Source organism: Puntigrus tetrazona, unplaced genomic scaffold (genome assembly GCF_018831695.1).
Source record: "Puntigrus tetrazona isolate hp1 unplaced genomic scaffold, ASM1883169v1 S000000373, whole genome shotgun sequence".
Classification (NCBI taxonomy): domain Eukaryota; kingdom Metazoa; phylum Chordata; class Actinopteri; order Cypriniformes; family Cyprinidae; genus Puntigrus; species Puntigrus tetrazona.
Window position 1 is genome coordinate 308932 of NW_025048028.1, and position 26924 is coordinate 335855.

At 37.2% G+C, this 26924-nt stretch overlaps 1 protein-coding gene and 1 long non-coding RNA gene across 5 annotated transcripts in view; both read right to left on the bottom strand.

Moving 5' to 3' along the window:
- Positions 1–608: 608 nt before the first annotated feature.
- On the bottom strand, positions 609–17792 carry LOC122333698. 2 transcript variants are annotated; one of them, XR_006248660.1, is made up of 4 exons: positions 17091–17792; positions 16673–16847; positions 9853–9927; positions 613–938 (listed from the first exon to the last, which is right to left on the bottom strand). It is a non-coding gene; the product is annotated as an uncharacterized LOC122333698 (long non-coding RNA). The 2 variants fall into 2 exon arrangements; XR_006248659.1 differs by lacking the exon at positions 17091–17792 and having other exon boundaries at positions 609–938; positions 16673–16915.
- A 3019-nt stretch (positions 17793–20811) lies between these two features.
- The window catches only part of mef2ca (myocyte enhancer factor 2ca), a 38689-nt gene continuing 32576 nt past the window's right edge, over positions 20812–26924 (bottom strand). Inside the window, exons 7-12 of one of the 3 annotated variants that reach the window (XM_043231522.1) lie at positions 26484–26531; positions 24526–24698; positions 24327–24350; positions 23907–24036; positions 23462–23585; positions 20812–22080 (exon numbers count right to left, since the gene is read on the bottom strand). In XM_043231522.1, coding sequence (XP_043087457.1) covers positions 21699–22080; positions 23462–23585; positions 23907–24036; positions 24327–24350; positions 24526–24698; positions 26484–26531 — 881 coding nt within the window. In that variant the 3' untranslated portion in view covers positions 20812–21698. Of the gene's footprint in view, positions 22081–23457; positions 23586–23906; positions 24037–24326; positions 24351–24525; positions 24699–26483; positions 26532–26924 lie in introns of those variants that run through there. The other 2 variants (XM_043231523.1, XM_043231524.1) reach the window with 2 other exon arrangements.

The window sequence follows — 26924 nt, forward strand, 5'->3', positions numbered from 1 at the left end:
GTCTTTATGAAGAGACACGATGGTGGTCCTCACCTGCAGGCTGTGTCTAATTCATTTCAGCAGCACCTCGTCTAACAAGGGCCTCCTGAGAGGATGAGAGGAGGTTCAGCGTCCACTCGGACCGGACACTAGAGCCCTCAACTCAATGATGCTGCTGCTGGCTAATCATTTATAATGGTGAGTTAATTATCTCGGTGCAATTTTTACTGTAATGACAATGAATCATAATCAGAATCATTTGTCTGCTGCACAATTTGAAATACATTTTTATTTAAAGCTTAAAGAGCTCCTATAAATCTAGCAGAGACATGTTGTAATGCAAAACAAAGTATGAATTTATGCTCTAATTATTTGTACTAAAGGCTTTTGCGTCATTATGTTTGGTAAAATTCATTTACGCAAACTGACATCGTTTTATAATCTGTGATATTCGGTTCATTGAGTTCATAGATCGACACACACACACACACACCTGAAGAGTGGCATGAAAAAAGAAACTTGGACATATTTTGATGAAATATAATTGTTTATTTAAAAATGTGTAAATCTTGATATATCATCATAAAAATATACATGCATATAGAAACATTAAAAAAACCAAAACAAGCATATGCATTGTGTTAAATATAATATGTTTATCCAGTGCTTCGAACTTTCAATTTCTAACATAAAATTAAATGGATAAATAATAAACTATATTGTATAAATGTACTTTCATATAAATAATAATGAATTATATATAATTGTATATAATATATATATATATATATATATATATATATATATATATATATATATATATATATATTGGTTTTAACATATACATCAAAGGGATTTTTATTTATTTTGTATTTTTTACCATTTGCTTGAACCATCTTCTGCATCTCGTGGGCTCTTATTGATGTGAAACCAAAGCAACTTTCATTTGTCTTCCGTCCCTAAAAAGACAAAAAGAATGAGGTATAACTGTAACGTAAAAACAGTTTCAGGCACAAAGCGCATGCATGCTATTTGATTTTTGCTGACGTTTGTCTACATGTGGTGGCAGTAGTAACTACACACAGTGATTCGTTCTGGAGGACGTTTAGTCTGCTTCTATCCACTTCAACAGAAGTTAAATGCAAGCTTGATGGATCGGCAGAAACTCATTTTCTCGTACTATTCCTTTGCATTCGTCTTATTTTTTTCTATTGTGAAAAATTGCGTCCATTTGGCCTTTGGCTATGGTGAACTTGCTACGTTCACTCATTACATTAGACGTGGGAATGAGATGCGGAAATGTTCATTTCTGAGTGAAATGAAAGCGTCATTGATCATGATGAGGGAAAGCGATTTAATCCTTTAATTAAGGTCAGGATATAAATGTGTCAATGTATCGTGTCTTTTCAGGTCAGCGGATCCTGTGTTGTGTCAGGAGAATGAAGCACCTCTGGACTATGATGGAAAAATATATTGCTCAGCCGAAGCCAACACGAGAAGCTTTTACAGGTACAAATGCTATTTTAAGGGTTATGAAACTGAGAGTGTGTGTGCTCACAGGAGGAGTCAGTCTTGTTAACACATCATGATTTCACACCTAACCACCGCCATTCTTTCAGTGAGCAAGGTGTGTGTGTATCATTGCATGCTTGTCTGGTGCATAACTTGACGCAGAACAGTTTTTGTTATGTTTTTAAAGGTATATTTTTCTGCTATGCTTATTTCTATTAATATTCAATTCTTAACTGAAGAAAAAATTAGTAATGGCATAATAGAAAGGTCAGAAAATTTATTTTATATTTTCAGTGAGATTATATAATTTGCTAAATAAATGTTCCCTTCATAATAAATAATATATATATATATATATATATATATATATATATATATATATATATATATATATATATATATATATATATATATATATATATATATTTTAGTAATTTTTTAAAATAAATTTTAACAAAAATAAAACAAATTATGAAATTAAAAGTTTCAATATTTCAATATTAATACATTTTTGTAGTTAATAGTTATTTTATTTCAATTAACAACTTTTTGATGGTTTTTAATAGTTTCTGTTTTAGTTTTAAACCTGAAAATAAACAATAAAAAAATTATAAAATATACATTCTACAATATTCTTAACTATTTCTCTCTTTTTTTTTAAATTACAGCATCGTTTTACCGCGGTTGTTTTATTCACTTATTGTTTTATAGCCTTTTTGATGTTTTTATTAAATGCTGATATATTTCTCTGTAATTCTTCTAAATCCTTTGTGTAAGTCTGTACTTCTCTCCTATGTAACCCTGACATTGAAAGATTAATTTAATGTATCAATTATTCTTATGCTAATTAGGGTACAGTTTCCCAAGGTTAGCATCACAGATGGCGACAAAACCTCACATGCATCTCGTCTCCTTTTACTCTCTGTCAAACTGTCTCAAAAGCCTGTAAGAACTGAGCAACAATATTTGCATACTTTTGTCCAGTCTAATCCAGCATATCGCATACAACACTGGTGTAGTGTAACACCACCACCCCATCCGTCGACGCACGTTCACACACACACACATACACACACACACATGCCTTTCTTTTCATTGCGCTTTGCTAGCTTGTGTCATTTTCTCAAGTCTGAATCCTCCATGCAGCAGTCAAAACGGTGGCAGCTTGAGAAAGTGATGTCATAATTATGTTTATCTCTCGCCAGCCATGAGGTCACAACAACAGGAAGTGTTGCCGTGAAACTCTCGTATCACAAAAAAATGCAAAATAAATTAAATATTTTAACAAAATCTGTTATTAAATCTGGAGGAATGTACACGGTCATATATAAAAGAAATAATACAAATGCATTCAAATATTTTTTTATATATATTTGAAATGTATAAAAGCTATATTTTTATATAAAATGTATGTTTTGATAGATTAGGAAAATTGATAGACCGACTCATGGAGCTATTTACAATGTTTCTAGTATTATTGTCAATTATTAATTAGCTACAATATAAAATGTATATATATATATATATATATATATATATATATATATATATATATATATATATATATATATATATATATATATATTATTTACTGTATTATTTACAGTGATATTTACAGTAGCACCCCTTAATTTTGTAACAGTAAAATTATTTATTTGTATGTATGTATGTATGTATATGTATATATTTATTATATACAGAGAGAGAGAGTTTTTTATTGTTTATTGTTGTGTTTGTTAATTTTTTATTTGTATATTTAATTGATAACCTTTCTGATCTAGTTGTAAATAATTCATAAGTACACATGCAATATACAGTATGAGTAACAGTTTTGTTTTGTTTTTAACTCTGAGGTTTAAAAATGCTTTTATATGGACAGTTATGTTGAATGACATCAAAATTGGTTCTATAAATCTTTGGCCTTATTAAAAATTATTCATAAGTGCATAAATGGTTTGTTTTCATAAATAATAAAAAAAGTCATTAAGCAGTACGTACACGTTATTGTAAAGAATCATATTGTAGATTTTACATTTTTTGTTTCTGCCTGACACCCAGGAAGGGATTTAACAAGGTTAAGTAAATCAAATTAACCAATAATATCTCAGGCTCTTTTCACAATCAAATACGACATCTTCTCGGCCCTGACAGGACCTTGTGTAGTCTTTTACATTGTATCATGCAGAATTCGGTGAGACCCCTTTAACCCCTGGCTGTACATGAGGTTCAGCTAAGCTCATATGAACTCATTAGGGAACATTATCTGAGACCAACGAACCTCAAAATATCTCCAACAATGGAGCTAATCACAAACCAGAGCGCAGACTTCTCTTTCTCCGAACCCAGGCCTGGTTTAAAAGCTCGGGGTGGTATGCTAGTTCCTCTTTTCCCATCTCGCACACCAGACGAATTTTACCCCCACAAGAGCGATGAGTTTTCGACCCAATGTGCTTTCTGAGATAACAGAGATACTACCGACGGAAGCAATGGCACGAAAGAGCGTCCATTTTCCCACACACAAAATACTAGATAAATGGTTCAGTGCTCAGAAATTTCCCAGATTCTAAAACGAACAAAAGACCCCCATTTTCAGCACATACATACTCATTAAATACACATATAGAGGCCATGTCATGACTTAAGGAGAGATTTTATGCCTGCTGTGTCTTACTATTATGTAAAATTAGGTGGGGGAGAGAACAGGAAGATGAAAGGGTTTGGGGCGAAATTATCCTTGCGCCAAACTCATCCGCTGTCTAATTACAGTAACATGCTTTCTTCATGAGAGAGTGTTACATGAACCTCTCTCTCTCTCTCTCAATAAAAAACTACTGCACATGTGTGCCAAGGCTGAAGCCCAGATTTGGATGAATCCATATTTTTCTGAATCAGGAGGTCACTCACACACACACACACACACACACACACACAGGAAACACCATAAAAAAAACCTCCTATATAAATAAGAATAACAAGATGTTTCCACACAATTTAAGCTTTTCATGTTTTCCTCATAGCCATCCATTTGTCATATGGATCTTTAACTTGAATATTTTCACTACTAATTCATACGTTTTATGTTATCGTAGCAAATACGTAAACAGTGTTGAGTTACGAGTTATGAAAAATCTTGGGGTAACACGCTTTTGGTAAATGTTTTGCTGCTCTCAAAAAGCTGCAGGTTAAAAGAGTGTTTATCAATGGTCTTTACACTTACGTTGCAAAACCCTGTAGTCTTACACAGCTTTGAAATTTGCACCAACTTCACAAGCATGTAAAAAATGTTTTAATTCAAATGTAAAATTCATGTTGATGTATTAATACCAAAGTGCCTCTGAGGTCATGTTAATCGGCGGCCATCTTTGAAATGACTCTCAGATAAGCAAGTGCGTCTCCTATCTCTGTGAATGTGGAAACATCAAATTCTCCAAAACTGTTTATCAAACTTATGATTAAATTCTACATTTAAAATCAATGAAATCTGAAAACAGCGGTCTCATAAATGTTGATTATTTTGCTCAAATAGCGTTAAAAAGATATTTGCGCATGCACAGTTCTGAGCTCACTGTTTCTATAGCAACCGGGACTTCTAATCGGTGATTAGAGATTGGCTCTTTAATTCAGAAGGCGGGGCTTGCTTCGGTAGAGCGGCCATATTGAGTGTTGCATTTTTAAACAAATATGAGTGACACATCTAGGGTATATAGTCTTTTTTACCCAACTATTAGTTTATTTATGTGGCCCTTAACGTTCTGGAGTTTTCCCCCGGGTTTGATGAGAGCACTTTTAGCATAGCTTAGCATAGATCATTGAATCCAATTAGACCAGTAGCGTAGTGTTCAAAAATGATTAGTGATTTCACACGGAGCCTGTGGAAAATAGTCCCCAGCTTGCAAGACACGCTCCCCGTGCAAGCAAGAGGGTCTGGCTGTTTTTAGGCGCTGCTTGATATCACTACGCCTGGCAGCAAATTTCCTTACTTATTATTACGAGTACAGTTCCTAATCACATCGGCTTAGAAAATCTAAACTTTTCATTTTTCGCTGGTCTTAGTACACGATATAACTACTGAATTTTTTCTTTATGGTCAAACTATGCGTGACAAAACATCAAAGGCTTAAAATGATCAATAGGGGTTAGTTTTCGCTCATTGACGACATTTTGTTTATATCTAAAAAAACCATTTTTTTCCTTTATTTACAGATATGACGTAAACAAGCACGGAAAAACTACAAAAGTCGGCAGTTTCTCAGCCCTGACATTTATAAAATATTATTGTAGCCATACCATAATATATCATAATGAATCGAGGCAAAATATTATTTTGACATTTGTTTATTTCTAACAAATTTTGCTGTTTATTGCGGCTATTACTCTTTGAACATCTCGTTATTTGAGTATACTTTTTTTAAGTTAGGGATAATTGCTTAAAAAAAAAGCACATTTTAAATACAACAAAATGTAAAATAGGATATGTTAGATACCATCTGGACTTTCTTCTTATTGGTTATAGATAACTCTCTTTCTGATTGATTTCTGTGCGATCGTCTGCTGTTGTGAACTCGCCCCCCCTTCCCCTCCCTCTCCATCCAGAGCCTTCCGTGAGATTTTGACGTGAAGATGTCATGACAAGCTTGGCCTTTCTCTCTTTCCTGCGGCTTGTGCGGCCCATGGCCAAAAGGTTTTGTGGCGGAGGGACTGTGAGAGGCCTGTTCCTCTCCCCCTCCGCTCGGCTTTACCCCTCTGGTTCCCATCCGCTTCCGAAGCTCTTAACAGCCCGAGCCGAGAGCTCGTAACCCCCAGCACACCCTAATGAGAGACCCGGGGACAATGCTGGCATTGTTTGGTACCTCAGCCCAAGAACAATGGATGTTTACCCAAGCAGTTGTCCGACCCAAACTCTGCCGTTGATTACTGTTGGGTCTCCTGATTAACTCTGCTCCTCGCCCCAGCACAATGGACCCTTTGACTGGGCCACCGTAAGCCCCCTCCAATTTGTTCTCCCCTCCTTCACTTTTCTCTCCATCACCACTCTTAACACAGAACTCCATCATGGGACCCGGGAGAGAGCAGCGTCTCTCATAGGGCTGAAATACTGCTGCTTAATCGCCACTCACTTCAGCGGAGAGACATTAAGAGAGGAATGAAAACTGTCTGGAAAAAGACAAGTACGGACTTGAACTTCAGTACTGTAAAAAAAAAAATGCAAATTGATTTAGCATTGCTGAAATAAGGCTTTTGTACCTCAAAACATTTTCTGAGAATATCAAGTGAAAATGAGTCTTAAACTAATATGTTTAGCATGGTGTTTAAAAGCTGAAAATGTCTTCTCCTGTCACATTGTGTGTGTTTACAGATTGCATTGCTTCTTATACATAAATATGCATAAATATTGCTAATATGGGCAGCGTAAGAGGAAACCGCGTAGCTATCAATTTAACAAGTTTGCCTATGTCCCCTTGCATTAAATATAGTTCAGACATTTTTACTGATCTTGTAATGTTTTTTAATGCAAAAAGATGTTGCATTGCTATAAAAGACATTCAAATACATAACATTTAAGATGCATGATTTACATTTACATTTACATTTAGTCATTTTGCAGACGCTTTTATCCAAAGCGACTTACAATTGAAAGTACAATGTGCATAATGATTTTTTTTTTTTATGTCTTTAATGTTTTTGAAGTCTTTTATGCTCACTAAGACTGCAAGTAAAAGATACATTTTCTGCATTTTTAGCAATTATCCGTGTTATACTTTTCTTTCAGAATTCTATAAGCGGTTCATAAAGCATTCATTTGAAATTAAACGTATAGCATAAATTTCTTTACCGTCACGTTTAAACAGTTTAATGCATCTTTGCATTTTTGTTTTAATTACTGAAGCGATACATTTGAACAGTATATTGGAATAACGTCTCCCACAGCATGAATTAAAAGCAACATATATTTTTGTGGTTTTGTTATAGCTATACTGTACCACAACATACACAAAATGTATTTTTGTTAGCTTACAGTTACAGTTGTACATTGAGGCAGCCATAAATTCACACAACATATTTCAGAAGTAAATCCCTGTGTAAAATGGACTCATAAAGCCTGTAAATTCAACCTCTTCACACTATTGCAGCACATACTGTATGGAACGGCCCCCAAACTTCTAATGAAATTTCTCGTGCATGTTGCATGATATCATCTTATAAATCTACTCACTGCGGTTCATTAATGTGTCAACCGATTAACAAATACCGCTGAAAATACCCACTACCCGAACTGAATTTCTACAATTTCGGAGCCTGTTCTGTTGCTGTTCGAAATAACATGCAGCTCTGCAGTGTGTGTTTCTATGGCCGTCAGCACTGCGTCATGCGCACACACACACACACACACACACACACTACGCTGAACGTCTGCAGTCGGCCCATCTGCCCAGCAGAGCTGCTCAGCATCCAGGCTCCGATATTCAGATGAGGCCCGCGCAGATTAATAAATCATTAAGACGGTGCTGTCTATAACGGCCTCATTCACACGCTCTCCGGACACCGAGTGTCTGCTGCGAGCCCGGCATTAGACATGCAAGAATGTTAATGTCGACACGCATTATAAGAAGCTTGTGAGGCGTCTGTCTGCACGCTGGGCCTGTGCACATCTCGCCATATTGTGTCTGAGAGAGAAGCCCCTCTAGTCTGGAGTAAGAAAACACACTTTAATGTGGGTTTAAAGGACATATGTGCTGATAAACGTATAGAACGTGGCCTAAATATAACGCATTTTAAACTCTAAGAATGTAATATACAGGGTCTAAGAATGTAATGTATATTTTGAAACAAATAAATAGAAATGTAGTAAAAATATAAATCAGAGTGACTTTGATAAAAGGTACTATAATAGTTTTTATTAATATTTTGAATTTTTTTTTTTAAGTTTTAGTTCTAGTAATTTTAGCAGCACATAAAAGTTGAACAACATTACATTTTGAAATGTTGCCTCTTTTATTTACTAATTATTTATTCATTATTTTTCATTTTAGATTTAGTTAACTATAATAAATTAATGATCTATCTTTACATGGAAAATATAGGCTCATTTAAAGAACATAATTGTACATAAGCTGCACAATAAAATATTTATATCTGGGTTATTTTAGTTTACTGCATTTTCCTAAACAGCACATTTTTTCTTTGAATTAGCAAAATATTTTTTCTCACAAAGGTTGATAATTAAATGTTTCTTCCTTTTCTGTATTTTTTCCTCTTTTTTTTAAGTAAAAACATTATCGCACAGGAAGAGACACCTGTTTTTCTTTTTTGTTCTCCTTTCTGGTCCATTCAAAGCATTTTGTCTCCTGCTTAACCCAGCACTTTAAGTACACAGTGAGGGGGATGATTGCATCACAAAGGAAAGCACCAAGTCCATACCCCTATTTTGGCTTTGCAATTTGCATGCATTTGCATGATTTTATTATGCACATGCCTTTTGTTCCCTGGGTGGGAACCATGGAAAAAAAAAAAGAAGAAAAAAAAAAGATGGAGCCCGTGCAAATCCACCTCACACACAAATCTACACATTTGTGGTTGGATAGGAAGATTTTGATGAAAGCTGTGCCGCTAATATTTACGCAGCGGTGCGTGTTTAGCAACAATCAACAAATTAACAGCAGAAAAAATATGAATATATTTATTTGTGGGTTGTTTTCTTGTTGCTTATTGATATTTGCATGCTGTTTTATTCTATTATTGCTCCCGTTTCTGCGCAGACACACACGCGAAATGCTTTCAGCTTCATGCAGACCCACAGTTTCGTAATTATAATCTAAATATCATCATTAGCGTCTGCTATCACAGAGAACTTCGATGGGAGTCTAATGTAACAGTCCAATTCGGCCGACTTGATTTGAAGAAATAGGTCAGGGGTTTAATGTTGCCTTTGGCCTGGTTTTCCAAACCACCCTGATTCAGACACACACACACACACACACACACACACACAGTGACTGTTGAGTCTTCTGGCTCGATAAACATTACCTCTGACCAAAGTAATTCTTGTAGTGCAACAAGGTCTTTTTTCGAACACGTCACTGACATTAACGGCGTAACATTATAATATTTGCAGCCCGTTAGCTCGAGTTTCTCACCTTTAACCCCCATACGAGCGCTTTTTCCACCGATATCAGTTCTTACGTTTATGTTTTTGGCTAATTTGAACGCGTCTCTTCGCGCTTTCGGATTTGCATGCAGTGGGAAAACAAAGCTCAGATGTGCTACGAGCGTCTTGAGCAAACACGCACATGTGCATGTGTCTATGAATGGTCCGCAGAGGATGTTCACATCCCTTTTTCTGGCCTCTGGCTCTCCACTCACCTCATGTTGCATCAGCCTCACGAGGCAGCGCTGCCTCCACTTCCTCCTGCGGGCGACTCGGAGCTCCAGCTGCCTCTAACACACACAGAGAAACACAGAGATTTCACATTACACCCACTATAAAGGCGCATACTATTCTGTTAGCTTTACTGAATAACGGTGAGCTCGGTATCGCTGGGTTTTGAAATGTTGAACGAGTTTGATATGTGTGAACAGAATATTTGTGCACTCTTCTGATATTTATGCACTTTAGGGTGAAATACAAAGCGAAGGCGTAAGCCTAAGAAGCCATAAAATGCTTGTTTTCACTGAAGGAAAGCAAAATGTCTTCATCCATATGGTCTTTCATATACATGGCTCTTTGTAATGGTGAGCTCAATGAATGTGTCGTATTTAGATTTATATTTGACATATTATTATACACAACAACTTAAACGGGAATCAAACTCTACATTTTATTCATGCCATACAAGGAAACTTGCCATTTTATGCAATAACTTTTAACGGACATTATTTGATTGCAGGCAGAAAGAAGGAATAAAGGCCACTAGCAAAATCGATTCATGCTCAAGCCACTGATCTGACGTTAAAATGATTACATTTCCTCTCGTGTCACTGTACTGGGTAACGTTTTATATTGTTTTTCTAGTGCGTGAGTATCAGTGGCATCTATTATTGCATGAACTTTTTAAACGTGACCCTGGACCAATCTTAAGGGACATGTTTTTTTTATTAAGACGTATACATCATCTAAAGGCTGGATAAATAAAAAAATTTCACGAGATGTATAGTTTGTTAGGATTGGACAAGATTTGGAGCTATTCGAAAATCTGCAATAAATCTAAATACTGAAAAATTGCCTTTAAAGTTGTCCAAATGAAGCTCTTAGCAGAGCATATTACTAAACCAAAAATTCTTCATATATTTGCAATAGGAAATATACTGAATATCTTCAAAGAACGTGATCTTTACCTAATGTCCTAATGATTTGTGGCATAATGATTTTTGCCATAAAAGAATTTTTTTTTTTTTTTGAGCCATACAATGTGTTTTTGGCTGTTGCTATTAATATACTCCAGCGACTACTAAAGGTGCAAACAAATAAAAAAAAAAAAATTCTTTATCCTTGTGGTTTATCGATGCAGCAAGACTGTATGTAATGCTGAGCTCATTATCTCACAAGGCAATTTTAATGGAATTTTATGCAACAACTTTTAACGGCCAGTACTTGATTATAGTCTAAAAGAGAGAATAAAGGCCACGAGCTAAATCTGTTCATGCTTAAGATTTGTTTCACAAGTGCCTAACTATTACTGCATGAATATCTTAAATCTGAATGAATTATTAACAGCGTTTCTCATGTCTGTCATCTATCTGTACCTCTTCTGTTCATATTTCATGCATGCCGCTGATGTGACTCTAAAAGCAATTTGAAATTCCTCTATTTGAAACGTGTGCACTGTTAAGTACCGTGCCAGTTAAAGAAGCCGTAAAGCACATATTTGTTTTTCGCAGTACGAATGCAGAACTACAAAGTCTCCGTCCATGTGCTCTTTATACTGTACAAGCGACGCTGAATCAAAACACAAGACGCCAAACGTTCATCAAAAGCAGCTCTCCTGAGGATCTCCAGGCAGTGTGATTACCACCAATCATACGCCGGGGCTCAGGGTGCTAAACCAATGAAAATGGTGCTAATTAGAAAATTGGTATTCATGGTAACGGGCAGCCATTGTGCTGTGACATATGCAAAGCGCGTGACGTGTGTGTGTGTGTGTGTGTGTGCCAGCAGACATTTTGGGATTGCCCTCTCAGTCTCCACTGCCAAAGCCATAAGATGGTGGCAAACAGAAGGCATCGCTTCCACGGTGGACAATGGCGTGTTAGGAGATGACCATGAACCGCTGACGCTTAATTAAAAGGGTCGTACTGTAAGAAATATCATTTTCAGACGTCTTTTCAACATCACGCAAATCAGTGCTTTCCAAAAAAAGCTTTATTTTAATATTTGGTCCTCAACTGAATCTTGGTTTTGTCAGAATGCAGAAATACATCTATAAATATATCTATCTATATATATATATATATATATATATATATATATAGATATATTTTGTAATAGTCGATTTGATCAGTCTAAATTTTTAGTAATCAGTCTAAATTTCTAGCTAGCGATAATTCCAGTGCTGTATTCTTTCTTGCTATCCGTACATCTGTGTGTTTGCCATCAGCTGAAGGAAAAGCGGCTCCTCGTGTCTCTCCATCAAAATCCCAGAGTCTCTCTGCAAATTAGCGGTCTCGTTGTATTAATGAGCCGGCTCCACATTTATGAAGCACAACGTCATTTGCAGATTGCGCTATATCAGCTGTTGTCGAAAATATTAAGATTTGTTCTAAATCAGAGACGGAAACACAATTACAAGATATCAGGATTTGGTCTCAGTATATTTCTAGCCCGTTCATTCATTCGTTCATTGAAGAAAATCGGCTTGTTTTAGCTGTAAAATGAAGCTGATCTTTATTAATAGCCGATACGGTTTGGTATTAATATCCTTCAGTGTTGATGACAGATTATGTTCTCATTATTAATTGCTCTCAGAAGATCTAAGATAGCAATATCTCCGTGACTAAAGCAGACTAACATGAGGTGATTCTCATTATACTTATTGCAGCTATAGACACACTGGCACCTCCGGCTCATATAGAGTCAGCTCGCCTCATCATCTCCATGGAAACCCCAATCAGCTCAAGAGCTCATCACACATGACAGATTTGCCAAAAGTGGGCGGGCACATCATAACTGCAGATTGATTAGCAGATATTCTTGCGCTCTCTCTCTTTCACCGCTAAATCATTTACAGTTTCTTTATTTAGTTCAGGTGTTGAAATAGGAAGTGTTATAATTTTCACTGATTATATTAATTATAATCAGGCCCTCCGCACCATAAAACAATGAATGAACAAACGAATTAATTAAAAAAAAACTAAAATAAAATGCAATCTGCGTGATTTAATGCATGATTTGGATTATATATTTCGGATCACTTGTTGTTTGGGCAAATGTTTTAAAATTGGCCTGTTTCTGTTTTCTTTTGTTGTGAAGCAAAGAGGTGTAAACATCCCTAAAAACTATGGAAATACATTTGAATGTTGTTGTTTTTTTTTCTCAAATTCTATGTTCTTTTCTTTTTGGCTTATTGTGACCTCAAGTAGTGACCTGTCTGACCTCTGATGTCCTCTGTCCCGCAGGAATCAAAGTTCAGAGTTCAGCGTGTGCTTCACGGTCAAATTCAAGTTCAAGCTGACCCTCGAAACACACCACAGCGTAAATATGATAACCAATGTCAATATTACCGGACATCCCAAAACCCTAAAGACTAAGTGTTCTATCAGAAGGGTTGCATTGACACGTCAGAAAGTAAAACGTTTTATTGAAATTCGTGTAGTACAAAAGATGACCAAACTATGACAGCACAAATAAAAAGTATGTTTTTAAATAAAATACAAACAAAATACGATGGTTAGCACAGGAAGTCTTTTTGCGTTAATAATGATTAATGAAGTGATTTTTATAAATTATACAAACTGTTTATATATATTTATATATCTTCACTAAAAAAATTATTACTTACAAAAACATTAAATATAGAAATCACTTAAATGTAATATATCCCAAAAGTATAATGAATGAATAGTATATATATATATATATATATATATATATATATATATATATATATATATATATATATATATATATATATATATATATATATATATATATATATATATATATATATATATATATATATATATATATATATATATATATTCATTAAATTCTTATGAAATGTTTCAATGATAATTGCAGACATTTCTGCAGTAATACTTGAACGAGTATAATATATTAAAATTAAGATATTAAATGAACGTAAAAGCAGGGATTTTGTATATGCTTTGGTAACAGAAAATGCCTTGAAGAGAAAAAAAATGAAGAGAAAGAGAGAAAAGAAGACAACTGAATGTGAAAGAATAACGTGGTAACAACTTTTTGTTTCCTGAAGCACAGCCGGCTGCCTAATGATGTGTGAGAGAGAGCCTCTATGTCGGTTGTCAGCTCTTCGGGTCTCTACGTCGGCCTAGTCGTGGATAGTTTACGAGTCGTGTGCGGACGTGTAAGTACAGCATCCCCTTCCACATTCCCGTCACACACAGGCTCTCCAGCATCCTCCATTCACTCCATCTCCGCTGTTCCACCCTCCACAGAGATGCAGATGAGCAGGGTGCACTTGGCCTACCCCCCCCCCCCACATCCCAAGGCTGTCTGTCATATTCTGCCCCAGACAAGACATTGCCCACTTGCCCTCGAGCGTGGGAATGGGAGTCCACGGGCGTTCACATCATCTCCCCCACGTGCGCTCGACCGCATCAATTAAGGATGAGTTTCTATGCCAATTCCTTCCTCCATCCCATTATGTCCCAATTATTTCATTTGAGGAGCTTGAATAAGTCCAGAGTCAACGATACTCGGACGCACGTGGGTTCCAATGAGCTGACAACTACAACAAACTTACGCCTTTGTCTCCTGTGTGCTTTGCATTCATCCTTTCATCCAAAAGCTTTAATAATATAACAAACAAGCCATCCCGAAGCGTTTGCACGCGCGACAGCGCATCTAACGCCTGTATTTCGCCGATATATTTAACGCTCCACGTTGAGATGCTGATGGAAGCGGTTCTTACTTTCGGTTATCTAGCTTTATGACGACCAGCACACTCATACAGCTAGATAACCAAAGATAACAACACGCCTCCGATGTGGCGCGTCACACCACAACAAGTGCAAAAAGCCCATTTGCCCCAATTACTCCAAGTCAGCAAACGTGAGTAATTAGTTGCACGCAAAAAAAAAAAAAAAACAAAGTTCATCCAAATGAGGTCGATCCCGTCCAACTTGGCTCCCGCGCGCAATTGTTGAACTTCTCAATTATTGACTCGAACGATTAAGGCAGCCCTACGAGGCGCGAGCCTGCTACATCCATCCATAGCAGCGAGGATGCTTTTATTCCAGTCGGAGCTCAGCTTGGATTTACAGTGCGGTACGCACGAAATCCTGCGTATCCAGGCAAGAGAATAAACGGGCGCGCAGCAAAAAACGCAAGGCGTAAAGACAGCATCGGGCGCAGAGCGAGAGCTGGAGAGTAAACACACGCGTGCTCGGGTTCGGGCTTCAAATATCACTCTCGCATCATGCGTAAAACGCGCGCAGGTTTGATCCGGAGGCATTTTCGCTCCTCTCGCTCGGGGTAACATCATGACGTCCTTATGGCACACGGATGACGCGCTCACGGATGACAGGACTGACGCACTCAATGGGCTCCATCTCTAGTGCCCAAAATGCGCACAAACCTCGTGAGGTCAGAGGTCTCGAGGTCGCGCCGGATTTAAATGTCCATTTGGAGACGCACGCGGCGACGCGCACCGGCTTGCCCCTTTTCTGCAGTGTGCGATTATGAACCAGGATCGCGAATAAACCAGGATGATAAAAAAAAAATTAAAAATAGCCAACGTGCAACGAGCCCACGTATTTAAAAAGTCAATTCTTCTGCTTTTCCCACAATTTATATACTTGAAAAGATATTCTACAATATTCGTTTTAGTAACAGACAAATATTTGCGCATAAAGGCCATGAAAATTAGCATCAGATGTCAAATATCATTTGCGATAGCGTTAGTTTTAGTCGCGAGAGTGGAACTTCGAGCTTGTTTGTACAGCGAAGTTTTCACGGCATCCCTTCTGTAATTATGAATTATGAATAATCATTACGCGTCTCTTAGATTTCAGAAATACTTCACTGATCTGTTGCGGCGTATACAGGCCTGTAAACATTTCAATAGTACCGAGCGTTAAGCATTTTCGTTCTGTCGTTTGCCTTTTTAGATTCGTTTCAGAGGCTCATCCAAAGAAAATAACGCTAAATAAACTACGATCAGAAGGACGCACGAAATTACCTATTAACTAATTAAAGCGATATCTGCACCCAAATTGGTTATATGTTCTCTTTGTGCATATTTAATCTCGGTCCGCGCGCAACCGACACGTACGGATGCACATACATAAATGCTTTTCATGCGCTATTAGAAAAACATTAATGCCTATAACATTTAAGCAGCCGAATAAAGTAAATGAACCCATCACTTCTACTCACGTGGACGCACATTACAGCAGAACAAAGGTTTAGCTTGATTTTACAGGCTTCAGAACGACTCAGGTGCACCTTCTTCAAATAAATCAAATATTTAGCAAAGCAATTCCAAAGCACGATTACATTATATATGGTATTTTTTTTTTTTTAGCAGCTCTTAATTTAACCACCCTGAAGCAATTAACCACTTAGGGTGTTCGGCGTGACGTCACGCAGAGGACAATTAACTCTTATTTATCGGTTATCTTTTGACGAGCGCGGATCAATAGCGCAGGTGTGTTAACAAAGTGTTTTCATGACAAAAATGAACGCAAATGACTTATTGGTTAATAAGCAAAACATCATGTTAGAAAATAATACAACATTTGAAATCAATTGTTTTATCAACAATTTTCTAGACAGCTGAGAAAACAAAGGCCATATTACACACACACACACACACACACACATATATATATATATATATATATATATATATATATATATATATATATATATATATATATATATATATATATAGGATTCTATTTCCTTTCATGAAAACGGACGAAAGGAGCTAGAGATTTCAGGTGGCCTCTTTTTGCTAAATTAGGAAGCACGAGGCAGGTTACTTACATTCTCCTCGGACTCCCCGCGGCACCGAAAAACCATCATCTGGATGTGAAACGGACAAACGAACATCCTCGATTACAAATCACGTCCACGAAAGCCTCCCACGACCGGTTCGCCGGAAACGCGCTCGGCGGCCGTCTTTCGAAAGCGTCTTATTCCATCCACGGGATGAGAGGGTCTGAGGAAGAGCAGAACTTCATCACATGGCTGCCTGAGCGCGAGAGCGAATGGAAAGTGCGGCGCGAAGCCCGCAAGTTTGGGTGGGTTTGAGAGGGGATTGAGGGGTGGGGGCATTTATGATCCACCCCTTCTACCTCTGCATTATACGTGCGATGAAATTAATATTTGATTCAATCGCCCAAACTTGCCCAGACTCCGCTTTAGGAATTCTTGCCGAATGACGCGACCAGGTGCGACTCACCTGAACAGGGCGCGTGTTTTTCCAGCGCGTCTTCTCACTGAGGTTTTCAGCACGTTAGGAAGCGTTATAAACACCCCCCCACTTAGTAACAGCGTTGTTAATTTTTTTTCCCAGTTATTTTCTCATTTTCATCCCAGCGTTGTCGGTTTGTAATTTTCAGACTCGTTTTTACGCGGGGTCCACGTTCGGTGACGTCGTCCTGTTTGTTACGCGCAGCCATGTTCAGACGCGCCGAGGAAATTAGCGATGCTCGATATGCAAATCAAGCCATAATGACCGCAACATTCAGACGAAACAATGTCTCGCGCAAAACCCGTAATTGTCTGGGAGGAAGGACGCCGGTCTGGGAGTTTATTTCTTAAGAAAACATGTTGTGGACGTCGGGGCCGTTGGAAGAAGGAAAATCAGAGCGTGTGAGAAATTAACGCGTGAAATAATCAGCTGCTTGATGTGTCTTTGTGTTTGTCACCAGGCAGAACAGCGGGGTCATTTGATTCAGGAGCTCATCTGTACTCTTTGACAATTTCAAAGCTGCTTAAACTTGTTTTTTGTTTTTTTTTTACCCCCCTCTTTTTCTTTCTTCAGCAGGTGAGTATTTTGTTTCGTTTAGAGTTGATTCAGTTTTAATTTAATTGTTTATTCCTCACGGAAATCGAAAGGAAATTTAGTTTTCAGGAGAACAATCGAGTTTTATTTAAAAACAACCCCTATATATATATATATATATATATATATATATATATATATATATATATATATATATATATATATATATATATATATATGCTATGAAGTCAGACCATTTAAACTGCAACCAAAATAGATTTATGAATTTAAAAATATTTTATAAAATATATGTTGTGTTCTAAATAAACTAATAATATCCCCAAACTTACATTTCATATGAAAAGGCACCGGTCGGCTGTGTTTGACGTCTTGAGTTCATACTAATCGTCAGGGGTGTTCTCACGCGCATTATCACACGAGAGCAAATCGCAAAACATCTTTTATGTTTCTCATGACTCAAAAAACGCAATCAGTGATTACACTGATAACAATAAAGGGATTCTTTTGTGTCTGAAAGAAAATAATGTTTTTTAGGAACGCCTCTAAAATGAAATACCCAAAACTGTATTTAATATGCAGAACTAAACGACTATATGAGTGCTGTTTTGTTTTCTTATATAGGCTTTTTATGTTTTCAGTACGTTCATGAAGATAAAAGAGAAGGACAAATAGCTGAAGAGCGACACACACACACACACACACTCTCTCACACACTCCCAAACACACACACAGTGTGTGTGTTTTTTTTTGTTCGGATTAAAATACAAAATCGCAGTGAAATTTTTTTTCCTAAACGTAGGCTGTGAGATGTCCTCTATTTTCAGAGATCTTTGTAGACGTGAATAAATCCGAAAAAAAAAATCCATCTCGTAATCTCAAAATTCTGGATGCTAAATCTCTATGTTCAGCCTAGTCATCTATGCTTGCATTATTTATTATTTTATTGCAAATGTATTTATTAATGTATTTCAAAACATACATAGCTTTAAATGTCGACAGTTGTTCATTCTGGCAGGAACCCTTGAGTGTGTGTGTGTGTGTGTGTGTGTGTGTGTGTGTGTGTGTGTGTGTGAGATCGCACAGATCTGTCTGTTATTAAGCTACAGCGACACCTGGCGGCAGCTTCATTCCAACAAGCGCTTTTTCATCAGTAGTCTGAAACAATATTCGATTCATACGTTCGTCGGTATTCTATAATGCTCTTTCGTTTATCATCATCATATTACCATATTTCCATTACAGATGGCTAATTTTCACAACAGATTAAAGAGCAGTTTGGTAGGATATCTTGACCTGCACTTCTTCATAAAATGAATAAACTATGATTTCCACCACCTGAACTAGATGGTGATCTATCTATCTATCTATCTATCTATCTATCTATCTATCTATCTATCTATCTATCTATCTATCTATCTATCTATCTATCTATCTATCTATTTTTTTATGCGTTCGTTCTTTATATGTATTTGAGTGTTCTCAAAAATAAAGATTATAGAACCAGTTATTGGTTGTTGGGCATGATCTGATTTTTTTTTATTGCGATAGGTAAGGAATTACTGTTATTTGGTTTGTCGCCTTCGACGGCAATTTTAACGGCATAAACAAAGATGTACATTATATGCTATATTAAAGCGCATGCACGTGCATTTGCCTAATTCCCCTCGTGCTGTCGATTGGAGTTTTCCCCCCTTTAATTTCAGCTCTACGGTGTGTGTGATAACTAATTTCGTCGATTTTAATTTCACGGGAGATCTGTCTGAGCGTAGCCTGTCTCCTATTAATTGAAATGCTGACGCATTTCTAAACCCGAACGATATTTGTATGATTGTATTTTTATAGTGTGATTCAACAGTTATTCCTAACAAAAACGCGACTTAACATATACTAATTATTTAAGGGTTATGTTTCGAACCAAAAAGCGTAGGCTACCTTAATTTTAAGACAGGCAGAAATTCTGTCCGTTTCCTTTTCATTTCCCGCCTTTATATGATGAATAATTGCGCGATTATCGCGTCACGTCAACTTATTACGTGTCATTTTCGGTCTTAAAGATGCAGAAAAGATGTTTTCGAAAACGTATTTGTCCTTTAAAATTAGCATTTGACGAAACTGCATATTTAGCAAAAACAAAGGTGGGATTAGCCAACCCCATAAAAACAAACAGCTCACCAGAACCTACCACCACTTTCAGCCACGAGCCTGTTTTTCTCTAAATATTTCATAAGCAGTTTACTGTACACTTATGTTTTAAATATGAAGTTGAAGATCTCAGTTTAGGCTGTGAAATGAGAGTGAACTCAAAGCTGAACGTGTCAGGACGGTGCTAATCAGGATTTATGTCTCTTAGTTTTAACGCTCTTTTAAAGACTCGTTTTCAAAAGTCAACCCACAAAGACCACAAACAGAGCGCTAGCATTTAAAATCAAACCAGCTAACGGGAAACGTTCTTAGAATTTTCTCTTAAGAACGTTCAGAACGTTCTTTTAAAGCAGCGGCAATACGTTGGGTGGAAATCCAAACGCAACATTCCCACAATGTTTGCAAAATGACTTCATGGAACGTTCTCTTTTGAAACGTTTGAAAAACAACTGCACGTCTCTGAAGTCCAGAAACGTTTCCGTAACTTAATGGGAGCATTGGCAAAACATCATTTGAACATTTTTTGTTTTACAACGTATGTGAAAACGGATGTCTGCGAATAAAGAAATGATTTGCTATTACTGTAAATACTAATCAGAAGCCATAATAATAAGAAAAATTCCGTAAAGCCTGAAGTAAAAAGCTTACTGTACATGGCTTCTCTATTAAAAAAACCCAAACCAAAACCATGAAAAATCAAATTTTCCACAAATAATATATTAAGCAGCACAATTGTTTTCCACTGATAATAATAAGAACAATTTCTTAAGCAGCAAATAATTACATTAGAAGGATCATGCGGCGCCTAAGAAGAGTAATGATGCCGAAAATTGAGTTTTGCGTCACATGAATAAAATACATTTTACTATCTAATTAAATAAAAACTGGTTCTTTGAACTTATACAAATATTTAACGATGTTTTTGATCAATTTGTGAGAATAAGAGGCACGTGCCCATAACCTGATGCAATAAAGAAACAAGCAATCAATAAAACGCGTAGAAAGCCTGGCGTGAAATTGTTTATATGGCTTTTATTTTTGGAGCTCACACCGCTTTACCTCTCTGTTCAACATCGGCAAAGCTTGAAATCACATTCTGACTCATGTGGTCAACAGGTAGCAACAAATGCTCTGCATTTTTATGAAAATATAAGCAAAATGTATTGTACATCTCTTCCACCGGGGATAGGCAATACATGGCCAGGAGAACTTTAGCGTTGTTAACACGGCTCTGAAATATCAACAACATTTACAAGAGAATTTGCGCATTTTGGAACCCTTCCCGGTTCCGCTCAGAACATTCCTCAGCCCCGGGCCCGTGCTAGTCTTCAAACGGTGCGTGATGGCTTTCTCTCTTAACTCCGTTAATCATAAAAGAAACCTGCAAATCCTGGCAGGCTCGTTTACCCCGAAAGCCTCATTGTTCTCTATTTACATAAATACGTTGAACCTGCAACACAACAACGTCTGTGATAACATACATTTGCAAGTGAGCGTAAAAGGCCCCGGTCTGTACGGGAATATTACTTGTACGAGCCCTGAGACACGTCAATGCCTCTATTAATAGTTTAATTATGCATAATATATTACTGAAACTAAAAAGTAGCTTTACCAAACAAGAGTACCAGACTTCTCTTTTTAATCCTGTATGCTTGAATACACTGCATAAACTGCATGTATCATTTTTTTGTAGTTTTTTTTGTCTTTTTTTTGTAGTTTTCCCCACACGTGGCACAAGCGATGCACGTCCCATGCCCCCGACCCCAAATCACAAACACGCCCACCCGCCCCGTTTATCATATATATATCAATTTTAATACTTGATGTAGCACTCGCACTCCGCAGAAACAAATAGAATAATACTAAAGTGAAATCTTTGCATAGAAAAGCCGTCCGCGATCACGAGGCCCAGCCCTCGGACAGACGCATGCGCTTGACGGACGGGCTCTGCCGCTCGTCCGGAGAGGGTCTCAGCAGTCCCATGGGCGAGTGGAAGTCGACGCGGTGCTCCTCGCGGTCGCTGCCCTCGTACGAGCTGCCGCAGCTGCTCAGGCTGTCGACCGGAGAGCGGCCCGCGTCCTGCCGCAGCTGACCCTGCTGAGAGGCCGCCGCCGGCTGCTGCTGCTGGGGCGGAGGAGGGGGCGGAGGCTGGCCGTAGATGCCCGGGGTGCCTCCGGCCCGGTCTCGGGGAGGGGACACGGGTTCGGACTTGATGTGCAGGCTCTGATTGGACGGCAGCGAGAGGGTGGAGCTCTGACATAACGCCGTGCTGCTGCAGTTCCTGCCGAGCGAGAGGAAAGGCACAGTTAGAGGCCGAGCTGCTTTTTAGAGATTCATCCAATCTGTTTCTTTTCTATGATTTTTTTCTTTCACTTTACAATAAGGAGTTATTTGTTAACAGTGTGCAACAATGGACAATGGATTTATTAAAGTATTTATCAATCTTAATTAAGTAAAATCTTTAAATAATAAACTCAAATAGTGAATATATCATACATATATCAAGTGTATATATCATACTATAATATTATTTTACATTTTATTTAAAAACCTGGCATTCTACTAAAAATAAAAACCTAGATTCCCTTCAATGTAAAGTGAAATATTTGAAAAGTTGACATAATATATATGCGTGTGAAATGTGTATATTTATTATGCATATATAAAAACACAAACTTGCATGCTTATAATTAAGAAAAAAATAAAATATAAATTATATGAATATAAACGTAATTACATTTTAATATTTAAAAAATATATAGTGATGTGTGTGTCTTTATATATACATAATGTACACATGAAGATTAATTGTGACTAATTATTGCCCAGCACTAATGTAATTAAATATAATTAGTTTTGTTTTATGAGATTCTATTTAGAAAATTCGCAATGTAAAATTTTCACATGCACCCGGCCCTTAGACACACACTGAATGTTTTTGTGTGTATTAAAACCATTTTCACACGGTAAATGTTTAAAAAATATGTTTTTTGATAAACATAGATTTATATTTATTCACATTTTTTGATGCATGGTGTCCACTACAACGGACATATATGTAACTTTCAAAATACAACATACTGACAATTGTTTAAAAGTAAAAACAAACAGATTATTACTTCAGATTATTAACAAAAATTATTACTTTGTGATTTCATAATTCATGCGTAAGAGGGTTTTCAGCAAATCAATTTAAGTGAAAAGTTAAATTAACATGATAATTAAATCAATATAAATATATATTGATATATAATCTCAAATATTAGCATGAATTTCAGATTGTTATTTTATATTGTATTATTCTGACAGTTTTATTTGAAATGCTGAATTTGAATATATTACAATTTTTGCGTTCTAATAAAAACTAAATCTCAGATTTCCAGCAATACAATATAAGTGAAAAGTTGAACTGAAAATACCTATTAACACGAATATTCTATTATTATTATTATCATGTCATACTGTATTAGTTTTATTTTATTTTATTTTTTGTTTAAAACATTGCATTTTAATACAATATTTTAATAAATGAATAATACATTTTATATTGTAATAGATCACGTTGTGATATGAGGCACTGCTCAGTGATCTGTGGTTATAGAAAGCGTAAAAGCTGATGTCCAGTGTGTTTTGAGTGCATGGGTCAGACTGGTTCTGCTCACCCTAGATGTCCAAGACCAGAATGCTGCATGTTTTGTGGCCATCCGGTCATAGAACCCAGATGAAGAGAAGCTGAGCTGTTAAAACCGGTCAGAGAGGACAGGTCTCCACTGCTGAGAGAATATTCTAGAGAGGGAGAGAAAGATCTTTATTCAACTCACTGCATGTAGACTGATTTCAATCTTTAAAATTTACTGCAACAGGAAGATGCTCCAATAATATTAAGTCAATGGCGCCACCTGGTGATGTATTCAAGACTCTTCATATAGTTCATCTCAACAAGAGCAATACAGATTCTGTATCTTACAACAAAACTGTTTTTAACACTGATAATAATAAAAATGAGGAAGTTTTCCAGCAGCAAATCAAGGATCATGTGACACTGAAGTAAATATTCTGATTCTGGCTATCTCTCTGTAATACAGCTGTATTGTCCTCAGCTCTCACCTGTACCATATGAGGTAGAGATGGCTGATGGGTAGCCGCCCATTCCCTGTCCTGGCAGAGTGGGCGTGGCTACAGACACCACCGGTGTGCTCAGAGACTGGGCCGACTGTGAGTTGTTTATTCTCTGGTTCTGTGGGGGAAAAGGCGTATTTAAAACAACAGCAATGCAATCGGTCTCAGCAAATGTGCAGGTGGTGTCATATCTGCCCCATCTAACTGCTTAATAGATCATGTGACCAACACCGGGTAATTACCCTCACCCCGCAATCATCCAGAGTTCCACTGTTGCTATGGGAACCGCTAAAGCAGTCCCCTTGGCAACAGAGGAATGAGACTGTTTTACGTGCATTTGACATAAGAACTATTAGTTTGCCTTTCTGATGGTTAATCGTGTTTCGCTGCAATTTTGACACTACTTACCAGCAACATGTCAACATCCTCCGACTGGCGAGCAGTTAGAAAGAATACAATTCTAATTAGTTCTAGTAAAATTGCATGGCATAAATCCAGTGGTCTGTATTGGTTTTATATGGGCAATGCTGATCTGGGTTTCATCTTAACCTAACTACAGCTGAACGGAGATGGCACTGGATGTGTGGTAATGTTCGTGTGAACTCACGATGGAGGGCATGGTGTTCTTTGAGCTGGGAGGGATGAGGACACGCAGGTCGGGTTTGCGGTTGCTCATGGTCATGGTCATGGGCGGAGGAGATTTGGCCTGCATGTTCTTGCTCATGCTCCCCGGAGAGACCAGCAGACCAGGGGAGTTGCGGTGGTTTCCATACCCGTTTCCTGCGGGACAGTCGGAGAAGACGTGTCACACTAACACTAGTCACCATACTGAACACATACCATTACTGTACGTCAGGGCATTTCAATTCAGTTTCATAAAATACGATACAGAACGTATATCAAAACATTAATGGAGACCTATGGAGATGTATTTGTTTCTCAGAAATGACGAAGCACAGAAAATAAAAACATAAAAAGCTTTATATGTCAGCAAACCATGTCCCCACATTTGCATAAGTGGCTATTTAACCATATAAATGCAATCTTCATACAATATTTGAATTGTTTATTAATTTGGTAAAATAAATAAATAATATGCATAACATTATTAGCAATAAACTCCTTGTTGTTTAGTTACTGAATACTATTAGGCATATAGATCATGTAGAATATGTGCTTTATAAATACTATATATATATATATATATATATATATATATATATATATATATATATATATATATATATATATATATATATATATAACATGCATGCTACTAGTTAATAGTGAGAATTGGTCCCTATACTAAAGTGTGCCATTTATTTTAATTAGCAAGAAAGCATAAAAAGAAATAATAATAATAATAATAATAATAATAATAATAATAATAATAATAATAATAATAATAATATGACAAATAAAATAATAATGAGAGTAGCTATTTTTATTACTATTTTTATTGTAACTTTTCGGCATTGCTTACATTTCTGCATAATAATAATAATAAATGTAATGTAAATGTTATTTTACTTATTTTATAAAATATTATTATATTTATAAAATCAAACTTTAGAAGATTCCTCTTCTGTGGCATTATAAAAAAAGGACATATTTAAAAATAACCAGAGAGCGCTTTTGAACTGCTACTTGTCTGAAGAGGTCATAAAAAAACTGACCGACTTTGCGGCTCTGACAGCTGTCACGGTGTTTGATAAATCTGTCTAAAACGTAAAAAAAAATAGTGTCACATGTTATTGTACCTGTGGTTATTTTCAAGATATTTTATCTTTACATATTTTACGTTCCCACATGCTTTCTAAGAAGCGCGCTACAATATTAGCTCTGTGGTCTTTTTCAAGACGCTGTCACTAAATTGTTACCATCTGTCACAGTAACACCGCAGAACAGTCTTACGGGTAACGATTAGGGAAAAAAAGAGAACATTAAGGAAGAAAAAGCGGCAAACGTTGGCAAGCGTACAACAGCACTTTTACTTTTCACATTTTCTCAGACGTTCACAACCGAACAGTTAACAAAGAATCGCTTTTAGATGTTCCGATTTATCCAGAGCCTTGCATGTGCAAGAAAAAAAAAAGTCGTTAAGACAATTCGAGTTTCCAACGTTTGCCTTTCATTACAGCCTCCTGCGTGGTGTTGCGACAATGTGCAAAATCCATTTTCTGTGTCTCAAATGTACAGCGCCTTTTTCATCGATGAGCCGCGTTCACCAACAAACGCTCCATCTTTTTTTGGCCCTTTTTGTGGACGTTTCATGAATGCGTCGCGTTATGCTTCCTCTCGCCTAACGGAGGTGTTGACGGCTTCATCGTATTAGAATTCGCCGTAGGATGCTTTTTATGAAACGCTCCTTTAAACGCACTATTTGAGACCCTTCACCGCGACATCCTACAGCGGCTCGCTGGGTAAATATCCGGGGAGGAACTAGCCAAGCAAAAAGGAAGCTTTGAATCAAACCGAGTGGCTCCGTCTGTCTATTGAGACAACAAACACACACACACACACACACACACACACACACGTATGGTAAATACACACGACTCTTACCGGCGCTGGTGCCCACTCCGCTGCTGAGGTCTGGACCCATGAGGCCACCTGAGGATAGGACAGAGGAGACATTAAACAAGACTGACACTCAAAACACGTACGCCACGCCTGACTGACGCCTCCTTCCTGTGGCCAGACGGGCCGCTCGAGATATATGTACGAGAGCCAGTGTGAAAAAAAAGCCATCTGTAAGTCTATCCGAAAGCCACAAACCCCTGTACGGCCCTATGGAGAAGATGCCACCGTCCAAGAAAAACCTTTGAAAAGCCTGCGCGGTTTCAGACGTCGCGGCCTCTGCCAAGACTCATATTTAGTTTTGCTCCTGTAATACGAAGCAAATTGTTCCAGGAGGGCCAAGGATAATGACAGGACAGACGCTGCGGTCAGAAGGACTCTGACCAGAGCACAGAATAGATCTTTTAGACAATAATAACAAGCCCG